At 45.7% G+C, this 15,454-nt stretch overlaps 1 protein-coding gene across 4 annotated transcripts in view; it reads right to left on the bottom strand.

The window, feature by feature from the left end:
* The window catches only part of NPHP4 (nephrocystin 4), a 106,849-nt gene that overhangs the window by 34,329 nt on the left and 57,066 nt on the right, over positions 1-15,454 (bottom strand). For all 4 annotated transcript variants that reach the window (XM_072977752.2, XM_020800015.3, XM_020800018.3 and 1 more), the window contains exons 13-18: positions 8,737-8,795; positions 5,809-5,928; positions 3,793-3,941; positions 2,654-2,845; positions 1,738-1,928; positions 186-346 (exon numbers count right to left, since the gene is read on the bottom strand). In XM_072977752.2, coding sequence (XP_072833853.2) covers positions 186-346; positions 1,738-1,928; positions 2,654-2,845; positions 3,793-3,941; positions 5,809-5,928; positions 8,737-8,795 — 872 coding nt within the window. The remainder of the gene's footprint in view (positions 1-185; positions 347-1,737; positions 1,929-2,653; positions 2,846-3,792; positions 3,942-5,808; positions 5,929-8,736; positions 8,796-15,454) is intronic.

The raw sequence follows: 15,454 nt of genomic DNA, 5'->3' as shown, positions 1-15,454 counted from the left end.
TTTCAGAATCTTCTGATTCCAACACATCAAACAGCCTATCTGGTCCTATCTCTTCTGATGTCTAGAAGTTGAGTCATGGCAACTGGGCTGCTTTCTTATTAGGTTGAAACGTTTTGCTACTCCTCCAAGTAGTTCTTCAGTCTGATACTTTGCTCTGACAGAACAGCCAGCAAATGGGTGCCCACCTTCAGTTTCACAGTTGCAGATCCAACAAGGAGCAAGGAGTCCCCGTCCCAGGCATCTATTTGCAGAGTGTGCTCAGCCAGGTAACGGATAAACCACCGTTGCTCGCCTGGTTTGAGAAACCCAGGATCCACCATATACCTCAGCTGGAAGCCTGGTGAGCCTGTGGAGAAATTAGCCGGTTACAGGTGTCCCAGGAATTTCAGAGCAAAAAGTGTTACGTTCCAGTAAATGCCTGGCCTGCTGATAGCCTTGTAAATGTTCTAAGCCAGTAATAATGGGCTCAAGTTACAGGAAGCCAGATTTCTGCTGAATGTCAGGAAAACCTCTCAATTGTTAGAGCAGTACGACAAGGGAACCGATGACCTAGAGAGGTGGTGAGTGTTCCAACACTGGAGGCATTCAAGAGAGATTTAGACAACCCCCTGGCAGATATCCTTTGATTTGTATTCCTGCCTTGAGCGAAGTTTGACTCAATGGCCTTATAGGCCCCTTCCAAATTCACAATTCTAGAACTCTATAATACGATAAGGCTACTTTCCTCAGGCAACAGAGCTACAAGCCTCCCAGCTAGGTCTTTATCTATGGAGAACGAAGGGGCTGCAAAGCAGCACCTTCACAGCCTTGTTGATTTACTGAACTTGCCACTTCCCTCTTGCCTTGCTAGCCCTCTGCCTTCATGAAAACGATGGCCTGGCTTTGGGGATGCTTTGTGTCTTTCCCTAGCCACCCTCTCACCCAGACTCATTTTATACCATTCTAGCCTGAAGGAAAGTTCTGGAGAACCTCAAAGCTCACCTTGCTTTTAAACTTTTTAGTGTTCCAATAAAAATACAGCTTTACATGGAATGTTGTCCTGCAAAAGTGACCTGATTCACAAAAACCCGCTACTAGCCCCTATATTCATATTAGTGATTCAGGAGTCTAAGCACTTGGGATCTGCTCTTATTGTTTTGTTTTTGGATCCCAACTCCCAGAATTCTCCAAGAACTGTCCAGGCAGAATTCTGGAAGTTTCAGACCCCAAACATACACCTACAGATACCTTCATTTCACCTACATGTCCACCCCAAAGTAAATTTCAACTGTAGGCCACTCTGGGAACCAGCTCTGGCTGTAAAGGTGTGTCCAACTATAATAAGCTCAAATGTAATCGGTTGCAAGACATAAAGAACTATAACTGAAGGTGGCCCATGGTCACAGCCACCTTTCAGGCAAGTGAAACTCAAAATTTTAGGAGTGAGGAAACACAACAGGGATTAGGGGCAGGGTGAGAGGGCAGATGGTAAGGAGGACAAGGTAATATGGAAAGATGGAAAATAACGGCCTCTGCATAGTCTTCAGCCAGTCTTTGCCAACCTGGCGCCTTCTAGCTGTGCAGGAAAAGATCCTCTGCCCTTCTTTTCTTCTGCAACCACCTGCCTCCTCCACAATCTCTCGGATGGAATGTGTTCTCCCCTGAAATGGGTGGTCTGGGGCTTGGGGCAGGGAGGAAGGAAATGTGTTGTTTCCTTTTCTTTAAAAACACGCCCCACAGGTTGCCCCCTGGGCTTACTGAGGTCGAAGGTTCCATCTTGGTTAATCTGGGCCAAGAGATGGGAAGAGGTGACCACAGGAGTTTTCCCTGAGACATCCATTTTCACCAGCTGCAACCGTGGCGTTGTGACGGGAGGGAAGCGGTAAAACTGGAAGGTGAAATAGATGGTTTTCAGCCCCGTCTCAGCGATGCTATCCTGGTTGTGCTGTCTTGTCAAAAAAACAAGGGAAGGGATCAGAATACAATCTGATCGTTCTGATCAAGCCATTCAGAGTAATATCTAGATGCAGCCACCGCCCCCACCATAACCCACAAAAAAATTCCCAAGCTGTGTGCTGGGTTCACTTCCCAGAGAAAGGCTTCAAGGTGTCATGAGGACCATATGCATCTTAAAAGTTGTACACTCTTGGGAGGTACAGCGTAATCATCCACAGCAGAGACTCCTCGCTGCTTCTCTGAATGAATCACTACTCTGGCTCTGCCTCCTTCCAACTCAGTTGGTATAGGAGGTTCTGTCAAGTCTATGCACTGGGTGTCAATTGTAGCTTCAAAACACTGAGAATTACATCCCTGATTATCTTGGGTTTCATATTTTGGTCCCAGAAAGCAGGTTTCTTTGTTGCTGTGAAGGTATCCCTGAAAAAAATGAACAAGGAGTCCCATGGTACCTTAAAGACTAAAACAAATGTTATCTGGCAGAAACTTCTGTGGACTGAAGGGGCATGGTGTGGATCAGCACATGATATGCTACCTGCTGGAAAGTATTTTGTGAAGAGTGCTGTGTCTATTGGTGGGAGATAACAAAGAAGAAGCCAGGACATTTCTGCAAAACAGTTGTGTGGGGGAGAGGCTACAGGAAAATGGGAAGCATACTGAGAGTTTTAATTCAGCTCCATAAGAAACGAATCCAAAAACACTGTTTTGGGAGCTTTACCTGGTAAATGCAAGGAACTGGAAGATGATCTCATTGTTCTGCAAGAGGTCGGCTTCCTCCTGCTGTGGTTGGTAGTCCACAGGATCTTCCGGGTCCACCAGCTGGGCAGGTTCCTTGTTGCAGTCCAGGAGTGGAGGGAACCCAGAGGCATGCAGGCGGGCCAGGGAGGCCCGCGTCAGAACACTGCTATGGCTGAAGGGGAAAGAGCAGTTGTGGGATACTGGAGATTAACACCAAGTGTAATGCAAGGCCTAAGAGGAATGATGGCAGGTGTTGTGAGCACTAAGCACATTTTGCACCCTTTCTAAGACTGAAAAAAAAGGGACTCCTCTTGGCCTCGCCAGCTGTGGAATGCAATATGGCCTAGTGAGCAGGGATATACCTGGATTCTAAGCCCTTTTTATTCAGGTTCTAGCTGTCCCAGAAATTGTGCCATTTCCACTCTCAACACTTGCCTCTGGGACATCCCACCAGCCCATCCTTTGGGGGTTTCATTCTGAAATCTGAAGGAATGGGATGCTGTGCACCTAGCAAGGCATTAAAAGCATGACTCAATTCCAGTTGCATTCTCTGCTGTGGATGCCTGAAACTGTGGATAGGAAGGAACCCCACATACAACACGGCAAGACAAAGACCACAAGGGGGTGAAACAAGGGCCACAAATAAGCAAAACCACAAATAAGCAAAACCATGGATACCGATCCCCACAATTATGAGATGGTTGTGTGTCCAGCTGCATCACAAGGACCCATCACCCACAACGTTTAGCACATTTCTACTCCTGACTTATTTTCACTCAGAGCATCAAGTAACCAATTACAAGTTATATATTTAATCTGCAGCTCTTTACTTTTGGGGTAACGAACAACGTGATTAGAAGTTACAAGCTTACTTTTAAGTATAATGAGGAATACATAAGTAACAAATGAGGCAAATTAGTTTTGCGATCAGATAAGTGGTAATAGCAACCTGTTTGCCGGGTAAGAAACCAGATTTCTTTTAAAACATAATGGTCTGTGCTCTGGAGACAGTTCCCCAAAAGTGGGATGGATGAAAAGTAAATTCACTTGCAAATGTGTTAAACAGACCCATCCCAAGCTGGGGAAAAGCCCTCCCACCTTGATACTCCCCAGCCTCACCTTCCTGAGTGTGTTCCCAGGGTGATAAGGGGAACATGGACAGGTGTGAATGGCAGCTCCTGAAGAAGGTCTGCAGGGGAGGGTTCCTGAGCCAGAGAGCTCTGGCTGAGATCAGACTCCAGGTGAGTGATGCCACCACGTGGACTCTCCTGCTTGAAAAAGGAGAGGAACTGAAGAAAAGGAAAGTCACCGGCACTTCCATGGGGTTAGGGGAAAAGACTCAGCCAGCTCACACACAGAGTGATTGAGTTTCTGCCACTCTGCCTTCGGATGCCAGATTCTGAAGCTGTGTCTCTCTTCTGGCAGGACTGTGCGTGGCCTATCATTCCATTGCAGTGGAGAAAAACACAGTTGTCCCTTGGCTCTCATTTTGAATGAATGAATGAATGAATGAATGAATGAATGAATGAATGAATGAATGAATGAATGAATGAATGAATGAATGAATGAATGAATGAATGCCTCCGCTTTCTTGAAAAACAACAGCACTAAGTTCCTAAGACTTATGGCCGCAAAGACTAGGTTTGAAGACTGTGGCAGCAAAGTGGCATCAGATCGGCAGCTATTGAAACAAGGAGAGAGGGAGATTTGCCATTTTGCACACACCTCATCCTGCACGAGGCCGAGTAGAAAAATCATGCATTACCAAATGCATCTTGATACCTGCAGTTCACACAAGGCATAGGATTCTGCTTTTCTGGTGTGTTTGGAAAAAGGTATATCCAAACAAGCAAAATTTAAAAGCACAAACTGTGCTTGACCTTTTTTTAACACACACTAAACTCTCCAGATTCTAGGGTGCCTCTTGCTCCCAATCCCAGGCAGGCCCTCAAAAGGTGTTGCGGGAGGCACACAGCTTTAAAAGTGGCTTGGCGCTCTTGCTAAGCTCTGTGTCTTCAGCTGATGAGGAATTTTTCCAGCTGGAGCATGACACACGTCTCTGGAGAGCTAATGTGTCTGGAGCTCTAATGAGAGGTTAATAACACATCCAGTTTGGGCCATACAAAGATCGCCTGAGGATAATCCTCCTTTTGCTTCAGCACCTTTGCCTCTACCACAACTCTTGGCACACTGCATGCTTCTGTGACCATTTCCAGCACAGGCAGGAGTGCATGATCTTCCGCTTTTCCTGGCTGGCAATCCCTGCCTTCAAATTTGGCAGTGGCAGGGATGTAGCCCTGGGGCCACGTACACAAATGCCCAAGGCTTTTTTGTGTGTTATCTGGTTCTCTTTTTCCCCCACCCAATAAAAGGCAAACAACCAATCATGGAAACCTCCAGGTTAAATGATTCACCTTGGAATAGGTCACGGACTATCTCTTACATAATTTCACACTAAACATGTGCACATTTCTTTTTAAAAAATTGATGCCTTCCAGCCACATCTGGTTTCCTGTCTTGGACTTTCTGACTCTTGGTGCTTCTCACCCTGAAGGTACTGGTAGCAGAAAATTGGACAAAGACCCACCAATGCTGCTCACCCCTGCTTTGACAACCCTTGTGTGGCCTAGCTTTTCTTCAGGGGTGCTTTTCCTCTGAAAGCCACCGGCTCATCAAGGCTGGATTCCTTCTGTAATTTGGGAACTGCCACAGGGAGCTACTCGGTTTAAACAGGTAGACAATGACCTGTTTTGAAGACATCCTTTGTTCAAACAGGCTGGTGGTGAGTTAGGCTGAACAGACTTCCAGACCCATGTGCGAGAAGCTCTGAAGGGAAGCACTAAGATGTGGGTGTGAATCATCTGCACCATAAGAGTGGGGAAACAGAGGAAAATAGGAAACTGTACTGAGTCTGCCTAAGTAGCCCATGACTGCCCTTTGGAATCAAAGCAATTTATAGCAAGGACACCAGGAGAGGGATGTCGCAGGGACACCGTGATGTCACAGGCTAAGCTGGTAGAGAAAGCCCTTCCTGGAGCGGGAAAGCTGGGGCAGATGCTACAACCTGGTACACAGGATTGTGTCCTTGACGAAATGAGCAGGTATCCTGGAGAACAGCTCTACCTAACCCTTTACCTCTTGACGTGTCCGCCGGAGAGCTTCCGAGGACTGGAACAGCGAAGCACCACTCAACGGCTGCAATGGGGGTTTGGAGGCTTGGTGTCCAGGAGACACAGAGAGCTGGGATATTGACAACTGAAATGCAAGAGTTAGGGGTTTAGCAGGACGCATCACAGCTGACCTTTCACAATTAAAACAACAGAGCATGGACAGAGTTCCTACTCCAGTCCTCTGAAGAGGCCAGCCACAGAGACTGGCAAAACGTCAGGAAGAATAACCTTCAGAACACGGCCGAAGAGCCCGAAAACCCCACAACAACCACAAAGCAACAACAACTTGTAATTAGATAGAGCCTAGAAGGGCGCTAGTGATTCTGTTGACATTGGGGAAGGGGCTTAGGAGAGAGTCCCCAAGATCAGGGACCTGAATGGTCAGAATCCTCCATGGTGCTTTGCAAAGTAACATAAGGTGAAAAGTAACTAAATGAGGAAACAGTCTTATGTTTCACATAGTGGAGATATGTTATTAGTAATGTTCTCTTTGAATAATTGCTGCTGTTGTTCTTATGACTGTTGTTGTTGTTGTTGTTGTTGTTATGGAAAAGGGGATTTTCAAAAATCCACACAGTCTCCTTCCTCCAGGAAGTTCAGGGAAGTATTCTCATTTCTCCTGTCTCCTTGTTAACCTCACATCAACTCTGTAGGTTTGGCTCAGGCCGAGAAACCGGCCCACAGTCACTTGTTTGGGTCGCGGCAGAGCAGGGATTTGAACCCAGGATTCCCCAGCCAGACTCCCAACAATTTTAACCACTGACACTAATGACGAGCACTACTAGCCATTGTTGCACTCTTTTGAAAAAGACGCTCTCAAAGGACATCAGTAAGAAACTGAATGAAGGGCATTTCTGTGTGAAACGGGCATGAAAAAAAAGGACAACAGAAGCCTGATGGTTTACGCAGGATCTTCTTTAAAACGGGATTTGTCTAGTAACAGCTTTTTATCCACTGATAGCAAAGAGGAGGTCACCCTGGGGGTGCCTGACCCTCTCCACTGCCTCTGCCCTCTCTTCAAATCTCAGCAGCTTTTCCTGGCCAACAGACCCACTAAGCTCCTTTCTTCCATTCCTGCCCTCTTTCCGCTGGAGTCAAATGCCTTAATTTACTCGGGAGCACCCTTCCAGGAAAGAATACAAGAAAAAGGACTTGAAAGGCATTTAGAACAAAAACAAAAACAAAAAACCCACATTTGAGTCGGAAGTTCTCCGTCTTCACATCACAAGCAATGGAGTACTCAGTAACATCTCTGCTGAGCCCGACATTTCTGCTGAGAGAAGGGACTTCCCGCCGCATCTCTGCATGAGCCTTGGCTTTAGCCTCACATCTTTTGCGTCAACAAAATGGTCACACCGTATCGTGGAGTGCAGAATTATGTGCCCTTACAGGATGACACCCCCCCCGCTCTGCAGCGCCACTTGTGCAGCTCTTTTTGGAGCATGGAGTGTGTGACAGGACTAGGGACCATCGTTTCAGATGGGGAAAAAACCCTCACAAGCCACAGTCAGGAAAGACTGGCTTGGGGACCCAACCAAAATGTAAAGAATACTCCTAAATTTTATCTGTGTGTTTCATCTCTTTTGTGAACTGTTCTGAGGTTTCAGATTGTTACGTTCATCACATATTTTAATGCGTTGTCTAATTATTTGATGCAAGCTATTCTAGGAGTTCTTGGACAGAAAAAAAAACCACATAAAAGAAAGCAATAAACAAATAAGTAAGAAATAGCTCCCAGTTCCATTAAGGTTTGCACAATAATTAGTGTAGAACTTGTGTCCTTTCTTGTTGAGAACCAAAGGACACAGACGGCAAGCACAGAATGGGTAGACGGTAAAGAAAGATGCAAGCAACACATCCAGAGCTTCAATTCCTTAATGTCTGTGCCACTGAGTATGAGATACCCATGCAATCTTCATTCTTTGTGCCAAAGCAACCTTGGGGCAATTTTGCCTAATTTGCACACACAGAGGCTGAAATCCCGCTGCTCTGCATAGCAAGTCACACCTAGAGTAATCCCACTCAATCCATGTGCAAGAATGAATCAAGAGGGGGTTCAGATCCCTGCGGCAGAAACTGTACTGACACAGAGCGACTGGAGAGTTCCTCAGTAGTAGACATCCATTCACTACAGGTCCGTATGAGTTGCTGTTTTGAACTTGCCCATTTTCTAATTATCTTCCCTGTGTTGTGTGTGTGTGTAATTTACATTGGGTTGAACAGATGATTCCATGTTAAGAACACAGAACATGCCCTTCTCAATGAAGCCACAGGACCATCTACCATGACAGTTTTTCCCCATAGAATCCAGCCGGATGCATGTGGGAAACCCTCAAGAAAGGCATAAAGTAACAGCACCCTCCTGCTCCTCTTCTCCAGCAAGTGGTGGTTTGAAGCCATCCTGGAGTTAATACAGAGCCATCAAAACCTGGAGGTGGTCGGTGGTGTTATGAGTTTATCTAATCTCCTTTCCAAGCAATCTGGGAGCAACTTCCTTATGCTCATCATTCCAGGGGAGGCAAATTTATTAGGGAGCAAGGGGAGGAGTGTCAGTCCATCACGGTGGTTCGTATCAACACAGAAGGCCCTTGCAATGTAGCAGCTAAACTAAATGCAAGACTGGTGTTCAAAAGACAAGGGTTCAAATCCCCACTTGGCCTTCAAGCTCACAAGGCTAAGTCTCACCCCAATCTATTTCATGAGGTGGTTGTGAGGAGAAAGTGGGAAAGAAGCTTGAACTCACTAGAGGTAAGGTGGGACATAAATGTAACACGTAAAGAAGAACTAAATATATGTGGGCGTAAGAAGGGTTGACTCAATTTAAATGCAGAAAAATGATCAGCAGCGTGGAATAAAGTATAAACAGACATGAACCACTCTCTCACACACTTACCCCAGGACCTTGGGAATAATCCTGAGTGAAAACTAGCATCTCAGAAGGAGGTGGAGAACCTAGAGAGAGAGAGAGAGAGCATTCAGTCAAGGCACAATTATCAAAACTGACTGTGAAATTTTCAGGCAGACACTCTCCACCTCTTTCAGTACCAAAGAAACAACCACAACCAGCTCCCTGGAAGATGCGCAAAGAAGTCCTCTCCAAGCAGAACTGGTTTTGACACACAAGACATTATGTATTGGTGTGGTTTAAAAAGGAAAAGTACAACAAAGTGCTTTCCTGGCATATGCATGGATTTTTATAGAATAACATAAGCAAAAGTGGCAGGAGTTAAGAAATTTGCATCAGAAGTGCAGAGAAAATCAAGTCTCTTTCAGTTTCTGAAGTTCCTACACATATGCAATTTTTTAAAGGATAAAATAAAAAGAAACTGGCAAACAAATAAAGGACAATACAGGAAAACAAAATTAGGCACCAGAAAAGAATGATATATAATTTGAATACCTTTTTTAGTATCTTGGAAATGATTTTCCAGATTTTTTCAGCTTGCTTAAATTAACAACTCTCAGCTGAGTGAGTGCAGTACATTTCCAAACCATGCACAACCTCATTGTGATGAATTCTTTGTCCTGCAACAGAACTTTTTTTCCCTCCGAGTATCCGTGCCTTGGTTCCTGGAGGCAAGGGCCAAGCAGAGTGCCCAACAGCCCCATGTGACTATGGCAGCAAATATACATGGAATCAAGGGAGTAAAGCCAAGGTCATGTCACCAACAAAGGGATTAGGCACAGCCAGTCAACAGAGGCAGAGAAACCAAGCCGAGGTCACAAGAGATCAAGACCTACACCAGGTGGTTCAAGGACAGGAGAGACCAAGACTGTTTAATTCTTTTTAAAGAAACCGGGCCTTCTCGGCATTGGCCACTCGACTATGGAACAGTCTTCCAACAGAGATCCGCCTGGCACCCCCGCTGGATGTTTTTGTAAGAGCCATTTAAAGACTTGGCTCTTTAGGCAGGCCTTCCCTTCTGTCAATTCTTGAATTCTATCTTCTTGTTTTTCTATCATTCCACATCTTGAATACACTATATTATTGATTCAATTGTTTAATGTTCATGATGTTTTTATGATATTTTATGGTATTTGTAAGCCGCCCCGAGTAGACGCTGTCTAGGGAGGGTGGGGTAGAAATCAAATAAATAAATAAATAAATAAATAAATAAATAAATAAATAAACAAACAAATAAACAAATAAATACAAAAGCTATCAGAGATGCAAGTGGTCATGAAAGACAGAGGGATGTGGTTTCCGACAGCTGCACCCGCTCTCTGCTGCACGTGCCAACAACTTCTCGCCCGGGCACAAACACGAGGCGTTTAGGGGCTTGCTAACAGAGCAAAGACTCTACAGGTGGTGCCATCGTGCCTGACTCTCCAGCTTGTTTTCTCCTCGCCTAAGCTCCCCAACAGTTCTACAACAAGCTCTTCAAGGGGAACTCAATTAAACCAGCAGTGACCCACGGCGCCCACACTTGGGTTGGCAGAACAAGGGCACAGCCATCTCCGCAGCAACCTCAACCAGGTTCAGATCTATTTTTAGGACAAAGCCTATTGGCAGAACAAATACATGATACGCAAGGACACTTTGCTCTGAGGCACCAGCAGTCCGCAAGTGATGGATGAATACAGACCCTCTCTTTCTCTTAGCAAAGGGACGAGCAAACTTCCCCAGGTAGTACCAGTGCTGCACCATTTAAGATAATCCCATAAAAAAAGAGTCCTCATTTTCTGCAGACATGCCAAACAAGAGCTCCTTCTTCAATCTTTTCTTTGGACCTCATGCCAAAATGATGTTTTGTTCTTTTTCTCTGCCCCCACTTGCATTATCATGGAGCCAAACGTGATGAGCTCTATGGCACCCTGTTCACTGCATTGGTCCCTAATGGATTGTGATTACCCTGGTAGGTAATCTCAGAAGGAAAAAAAAAAGCAGCAACAGCCAATGCCTGCTCTGTCTGAAAATATCTATCCAGTGAAGCAGCAGTCTTTATTAGGCCCACTGGCTTGATGGAGTTTGGGGTCCCCTTCTCGAACGCTATGCCGTCAACACTGGGTGGCAAATTTTTCCCCTCTGAAAACAAACAGGAAATATGTGCTTTAAATGAGGCTTCCTGTCTTGCTGCCAAAACTGAGTGGCAAAGCCACGAGACTCCCTTAAAAACATTTTCTGTTTGTGGAGAACAGGGGTGTCTCTGTTCAGGGACAGGGCAATTTGGGTACATGGGGAGGATGCAGCCCATTTCAGGCTCCTGGGATAGAAACTGATCTCCTGGCCAAAGTCTCGGGGATCTAACTCCACAGATCTAACTCCACAGATGGTGTCACCAGCAGAGACTTTTCTCGGCTTGCATTTGCTCTCCATGGTTTCCATGGCTACTGGGTTATACTCGTAACTCCAGATTTCCCACAGGGCATGAGTGGGGTATGGAGACTGGTTCCTACATATGACTCTTTGGTTTAGCTGAGCCGGAGGGGAGTCTTCCAGGAAGGGTCTTCAGTTTAAAAGTTTTAAGTTTTCAGTTTAAAAAGAGAGCGTGCTTGAGAAGGAAGGAGTTGTTATTCTCCGTGGAGCAGGACTTGTGTTTGGTGAGGGATGGACAAAGTATAGCCCCGAGGCCCCACGCAACCCTTCAACATAATTTTATTTTTGCAGTCTCTTTGGCCAAAACAAGGTGAATGTTCGAAACCCCTTGGAACATCCAGGTCTAGTGATTCACCTTTTAAATAGGTTACAAACAGCCCTGAACTGCTTACTTCCCCAAAAGATCAATCTTCCAAAATGGGAAGTAGACTTCAAGGCACTTCCACATTCTTGTGTGGCATTCTTTGGCTTTCTTGGTGGCCACGGGAGCAAAAAATAAAAAATAAAAAACAGGGCTTCTGGACCTGATAGTGTTGCCCATTCCAGATTTAAGTAATGGAATTTCGAAGAAAGTGTGCAAGAAGGGTGTGGGAACAGAAAAACAGTATTCTATTATGTGCATGTGTCTATTATCTGAACTGTTGATTGTAATAAAGATCTCTCTCTATTTTTCTATGTCACACAAGTCCACAGATATCCTTACTAGGAGGGTGGAGAACTCTTCTCAACTTACCAGAGGTTCCACCAACCCACCAAAATGTGGGAAAAAAATCAACATAATGCCCTGCCTTGTTTCTGGACTTCTGTGTCCATTTTTATTGGGGTCGGGGAGGCTGTTCTGAGCTTGAGGGAACTGGTGGGGGGCCCTTTGTTCTACTTAAAAGCAAAATATGAAGCCACATGAAGCAGAAAATGACTCAAGTTTCAAAGAAAATAATGTTTTGGTCAGGTGGCCATGGGACAATTTGGATATGCTCAGGAGTTGCAAAAACAGTTTAATTTTGCCCACGCTGGAGAAAAAAACAGGTCCATTTCATTGTGGAGACTTGGCAGTATGGGGTCTTGGGGGCAGAGGCACCAGAAAACAGAGCCACCTCCCTCTGCATCATCTGGCATGCAGCAACCTGTCCAAAAAAAACAGGCAGGCGTTCCTAGTTCCTTGGAGGTGGGGCGCATGCAAGGGTGTTGTGATCAGCTGCCCCACCCCTTGCCACCACCTCAAATCTGGGGGACACAGGAGGACGTTCCCATGGACCTTTTCCCCACAGGTAGGCTTTTCAGTGTAGCAGCCTTTCTCTTAGCCTTCCTCACCCGTAGGGTGCTGGATTACAATGGCCATTACTCTCAGTCAACATATTCCTTGGTCACACGGGCAGAGAATCACAGAGTTGTTGTTTGACACACCTAGAGGTCACCAGGACGCATCCACCATACCGCTGAGAACTCACTATTCTCACCTGATTTTGGATGCTAAATAGAATCGTGCTCAGATAGGAATGTTAGGCAGCCGAGGAATCCCAGAGTTAGGGCAGAATCCTCCTAGAAACAGTGCTGCTGCTGCCAACTCAGAACTAACAATCCAGAGCGAGATGGACCTAGGGTCAAACACATTAGAAAACAGCTTCTAAAATTCCTATAAAAGCTGACCGAAACCTTGCATTGTTTTCCAATGAGCGCTGTGAAAGAGCTTGTGGTCTAATGCTGGACCTCACTCTGCAGGGAGCTCTCCGTGGTGCTGAACTCTAGCTGCCTCCCCGCAACATGCCAAACCAAGGCAGAAGAGCCACAAAGGAAAGCCTCACCTGTGGCAGGTGGCGTTCCTGGGGCGGAGGCGTGGTGGCAAACAGCACCTGCCTGCATCAATCTCTCCTCCCCCTCCTGCTGTTTTCGCTGAATCGTTTCGATTCCAACCAGCAGGACGGCCTCAGCCTCAGTGGGGGCAGCGTGGCAGCCGCTCAGCAGTGCCGCGATCGTATCCATTTATGTCACAATAAACGAGATTGTCTCCTAAGCACCACGCTGCTTTCCTTGTCATTCCCAACCAACTCAGTTACTCTTTGGATTATGTCAAGGAGAGACTAACTGAAATTGCCACCATTAAACATTTTTTTTCCAATTGACCCATTCAAGCTCCAGGTTTTAAAACCTATTAAACAACACATGAAACCCACCTCTTTGTTGAAGTGAAGGTATTTGCAAATAGAATGTAGGTCAGCCAGGGTCCCGGGAAGCCCAAACCCATGGAGACACTGCCCTCTAGCGGCCAAATGATGAAAAGCACTGGCCGCTACCAACGTTAACAGCAAGAAACAAAACTTGTTTCCGTTTGTAAACCCAAGCATTTTTCTTAAACTAACCACCCCATGCCACTAATTATTTATTTGTTTGGAATATTTTTAACCCACTTTCCTCCTTTAAAAGGACCCATGACAGTTTATAGCAATTAAAAGACAGTATTTAAGTAAGCAGCAATGCGTATACAATACTAAAAGGATCAATGAATACAATAGAAAAAAAATATAAGCAACGCCAAAATATATTCAATTCAGTAAGGTACAACAATCCATTTAAAAAACTCTATTTGGTAGCCATTCACTCAGAAATTATTGAGGGGATTATCAAGGCTGGTGGAACAGTCAGGCTGGGGAAGAGGCTCTGTTGGAGCCCAAGTGAGGCTACAGACTTAAGGTTCAATCCTAACAAGCCAAAATAGCCAAGGATCAGTTGAGCAACCCTAGGGCCGCTGAAGGTGCTCTGGATCCAATGTCCTCAGCCCTTCTTCACCCCTTTTCTGGTGTAGGTCCCTCTGCTGGAAGAGCACCGAGATCAGCCCACTGAAGTGGGTTCTGTCTGCTTGACGACATCTCTGGTAGCCCCAAGGAGTTTCCACCAGGCAGAAGAGGATTCAGCCTATTCCACTCTCACTGCAGTTGGGGAACCTTTGTGTTATGACTGCACCGTCAGGCTCTTCGGAACAAGCAACCTTTTGAGTGAAGCCAGGAAAGATAGGCTCAACATACAGCTGCTTTGAAACACAAGTATTCAGGGCAGTCTGTTTCTTTCCACACTTTCTCCAGGGAAGGGAAGGCAAGAAGACAACACAGCTACACACACTTCAAAGTGTGTCCTGCTTACACACCGCCCCATAATGCTTAAAGCACTCTCTGGTTTACATTTTTTTAAATTACACAGGCTATACATTGCACCACCATCACTCTGTGAGCAGGGTACGCATCAACCTCGGAAGGATAGAAGGGTGTCAGATCCGTTGGTATTGAATGCTGACTGTGAGCAGACTTTTGGCTGCAATACTACAGGACAGTACTTCAGTATTATTAATCCTCTTATGCAGTTATGAAGCAGCCAAACATCCACCCAGAGTACTGATCCAGTATCATCTACCTAGCATGGTACACATAATACTGCCAACATGTTTCATTTATCTAGAGTAGCAGTGCATCAACAAGAAAATATATTTTAAAAAAATTAAAACAGTAGTGTCGATGAAAATAGAGGAAGGGGTTCTCCATCACCCCTTTCAATGCCACAAGCCACCAAATATGTCACCTCAGATAACACCATCTGCAGCTCTACTTTGGTATAAACTAACTATCTGTATGGGCTACAGAACAGGATAATTAGAAGTGCTCCAAAAAAAAAAAGTAGCCCTAGCACTGTGCCAAAAAAGAAGCACGACAGCTGTTAAAAGGGGGGAAGAATGAATCGCTCCAACTCAAAGCAAATGTGGACACCATAATTTGATCTGAACCAAACACCATCCAAAGCGATTCAAACTGAGAGCTATATGCCCATCTGGAAATGCTCTTACAAAGCTATCCAGCCAGCTATTTTCAGACACTGTGTGACTATCAGCACTTCATCTGCAAAGATGGAGGGAAACAAACATCCCCCTACATCCCTTCGGCAATTGAAATATGGTACTACCAACAAAGGGACGTGGTGGCACTGTGGGCTAAACCGCAGAAGCCTGTGCTGCAGGGTCAGAAGACCAGCAGTCATAAGATCGAATCCACGCGACGGAGTGAGCTCCCGTCGCTTGTCCCAGCTTCCGCCAACCTAGCGGTTCGAAAGCATGCAAATGCAAGTAGATAAATAGGGACCACCTTGGTGGGAAGGTAACGGCGTTCCGTGTTTAAGTCGCACTGGCCATGTGACCACGGAAAATTGTCTTCGGACAAAACGCTGGCTCTATGGCTTGGAAACGGGGATGAGCGCCGCCCCCTAGAGTCGAACACGACTGGACAACAATTGTCAAGGGGAACCTTTACCTTTT

This window comes from Pogona vitticeps, chromosome 7, assembly GCF_051106095.1.
Source record: "Pogona vitticeps strain Pit_001003342236 chromosome 7, PviZW2.1, whole genome shotgun sequence".
Taxonomy (NCBI): domain Eukaryota; kingdom Metazoa; phylum Chordata; class Lepidosauria; order Squamata; family Agamidae; genus Pogona; species Pogona vitticeps.
Note: the sequence above shows the minus strand (reverse complement) of the source record. Positions and strands in the feature narration are given on the sequence as shown.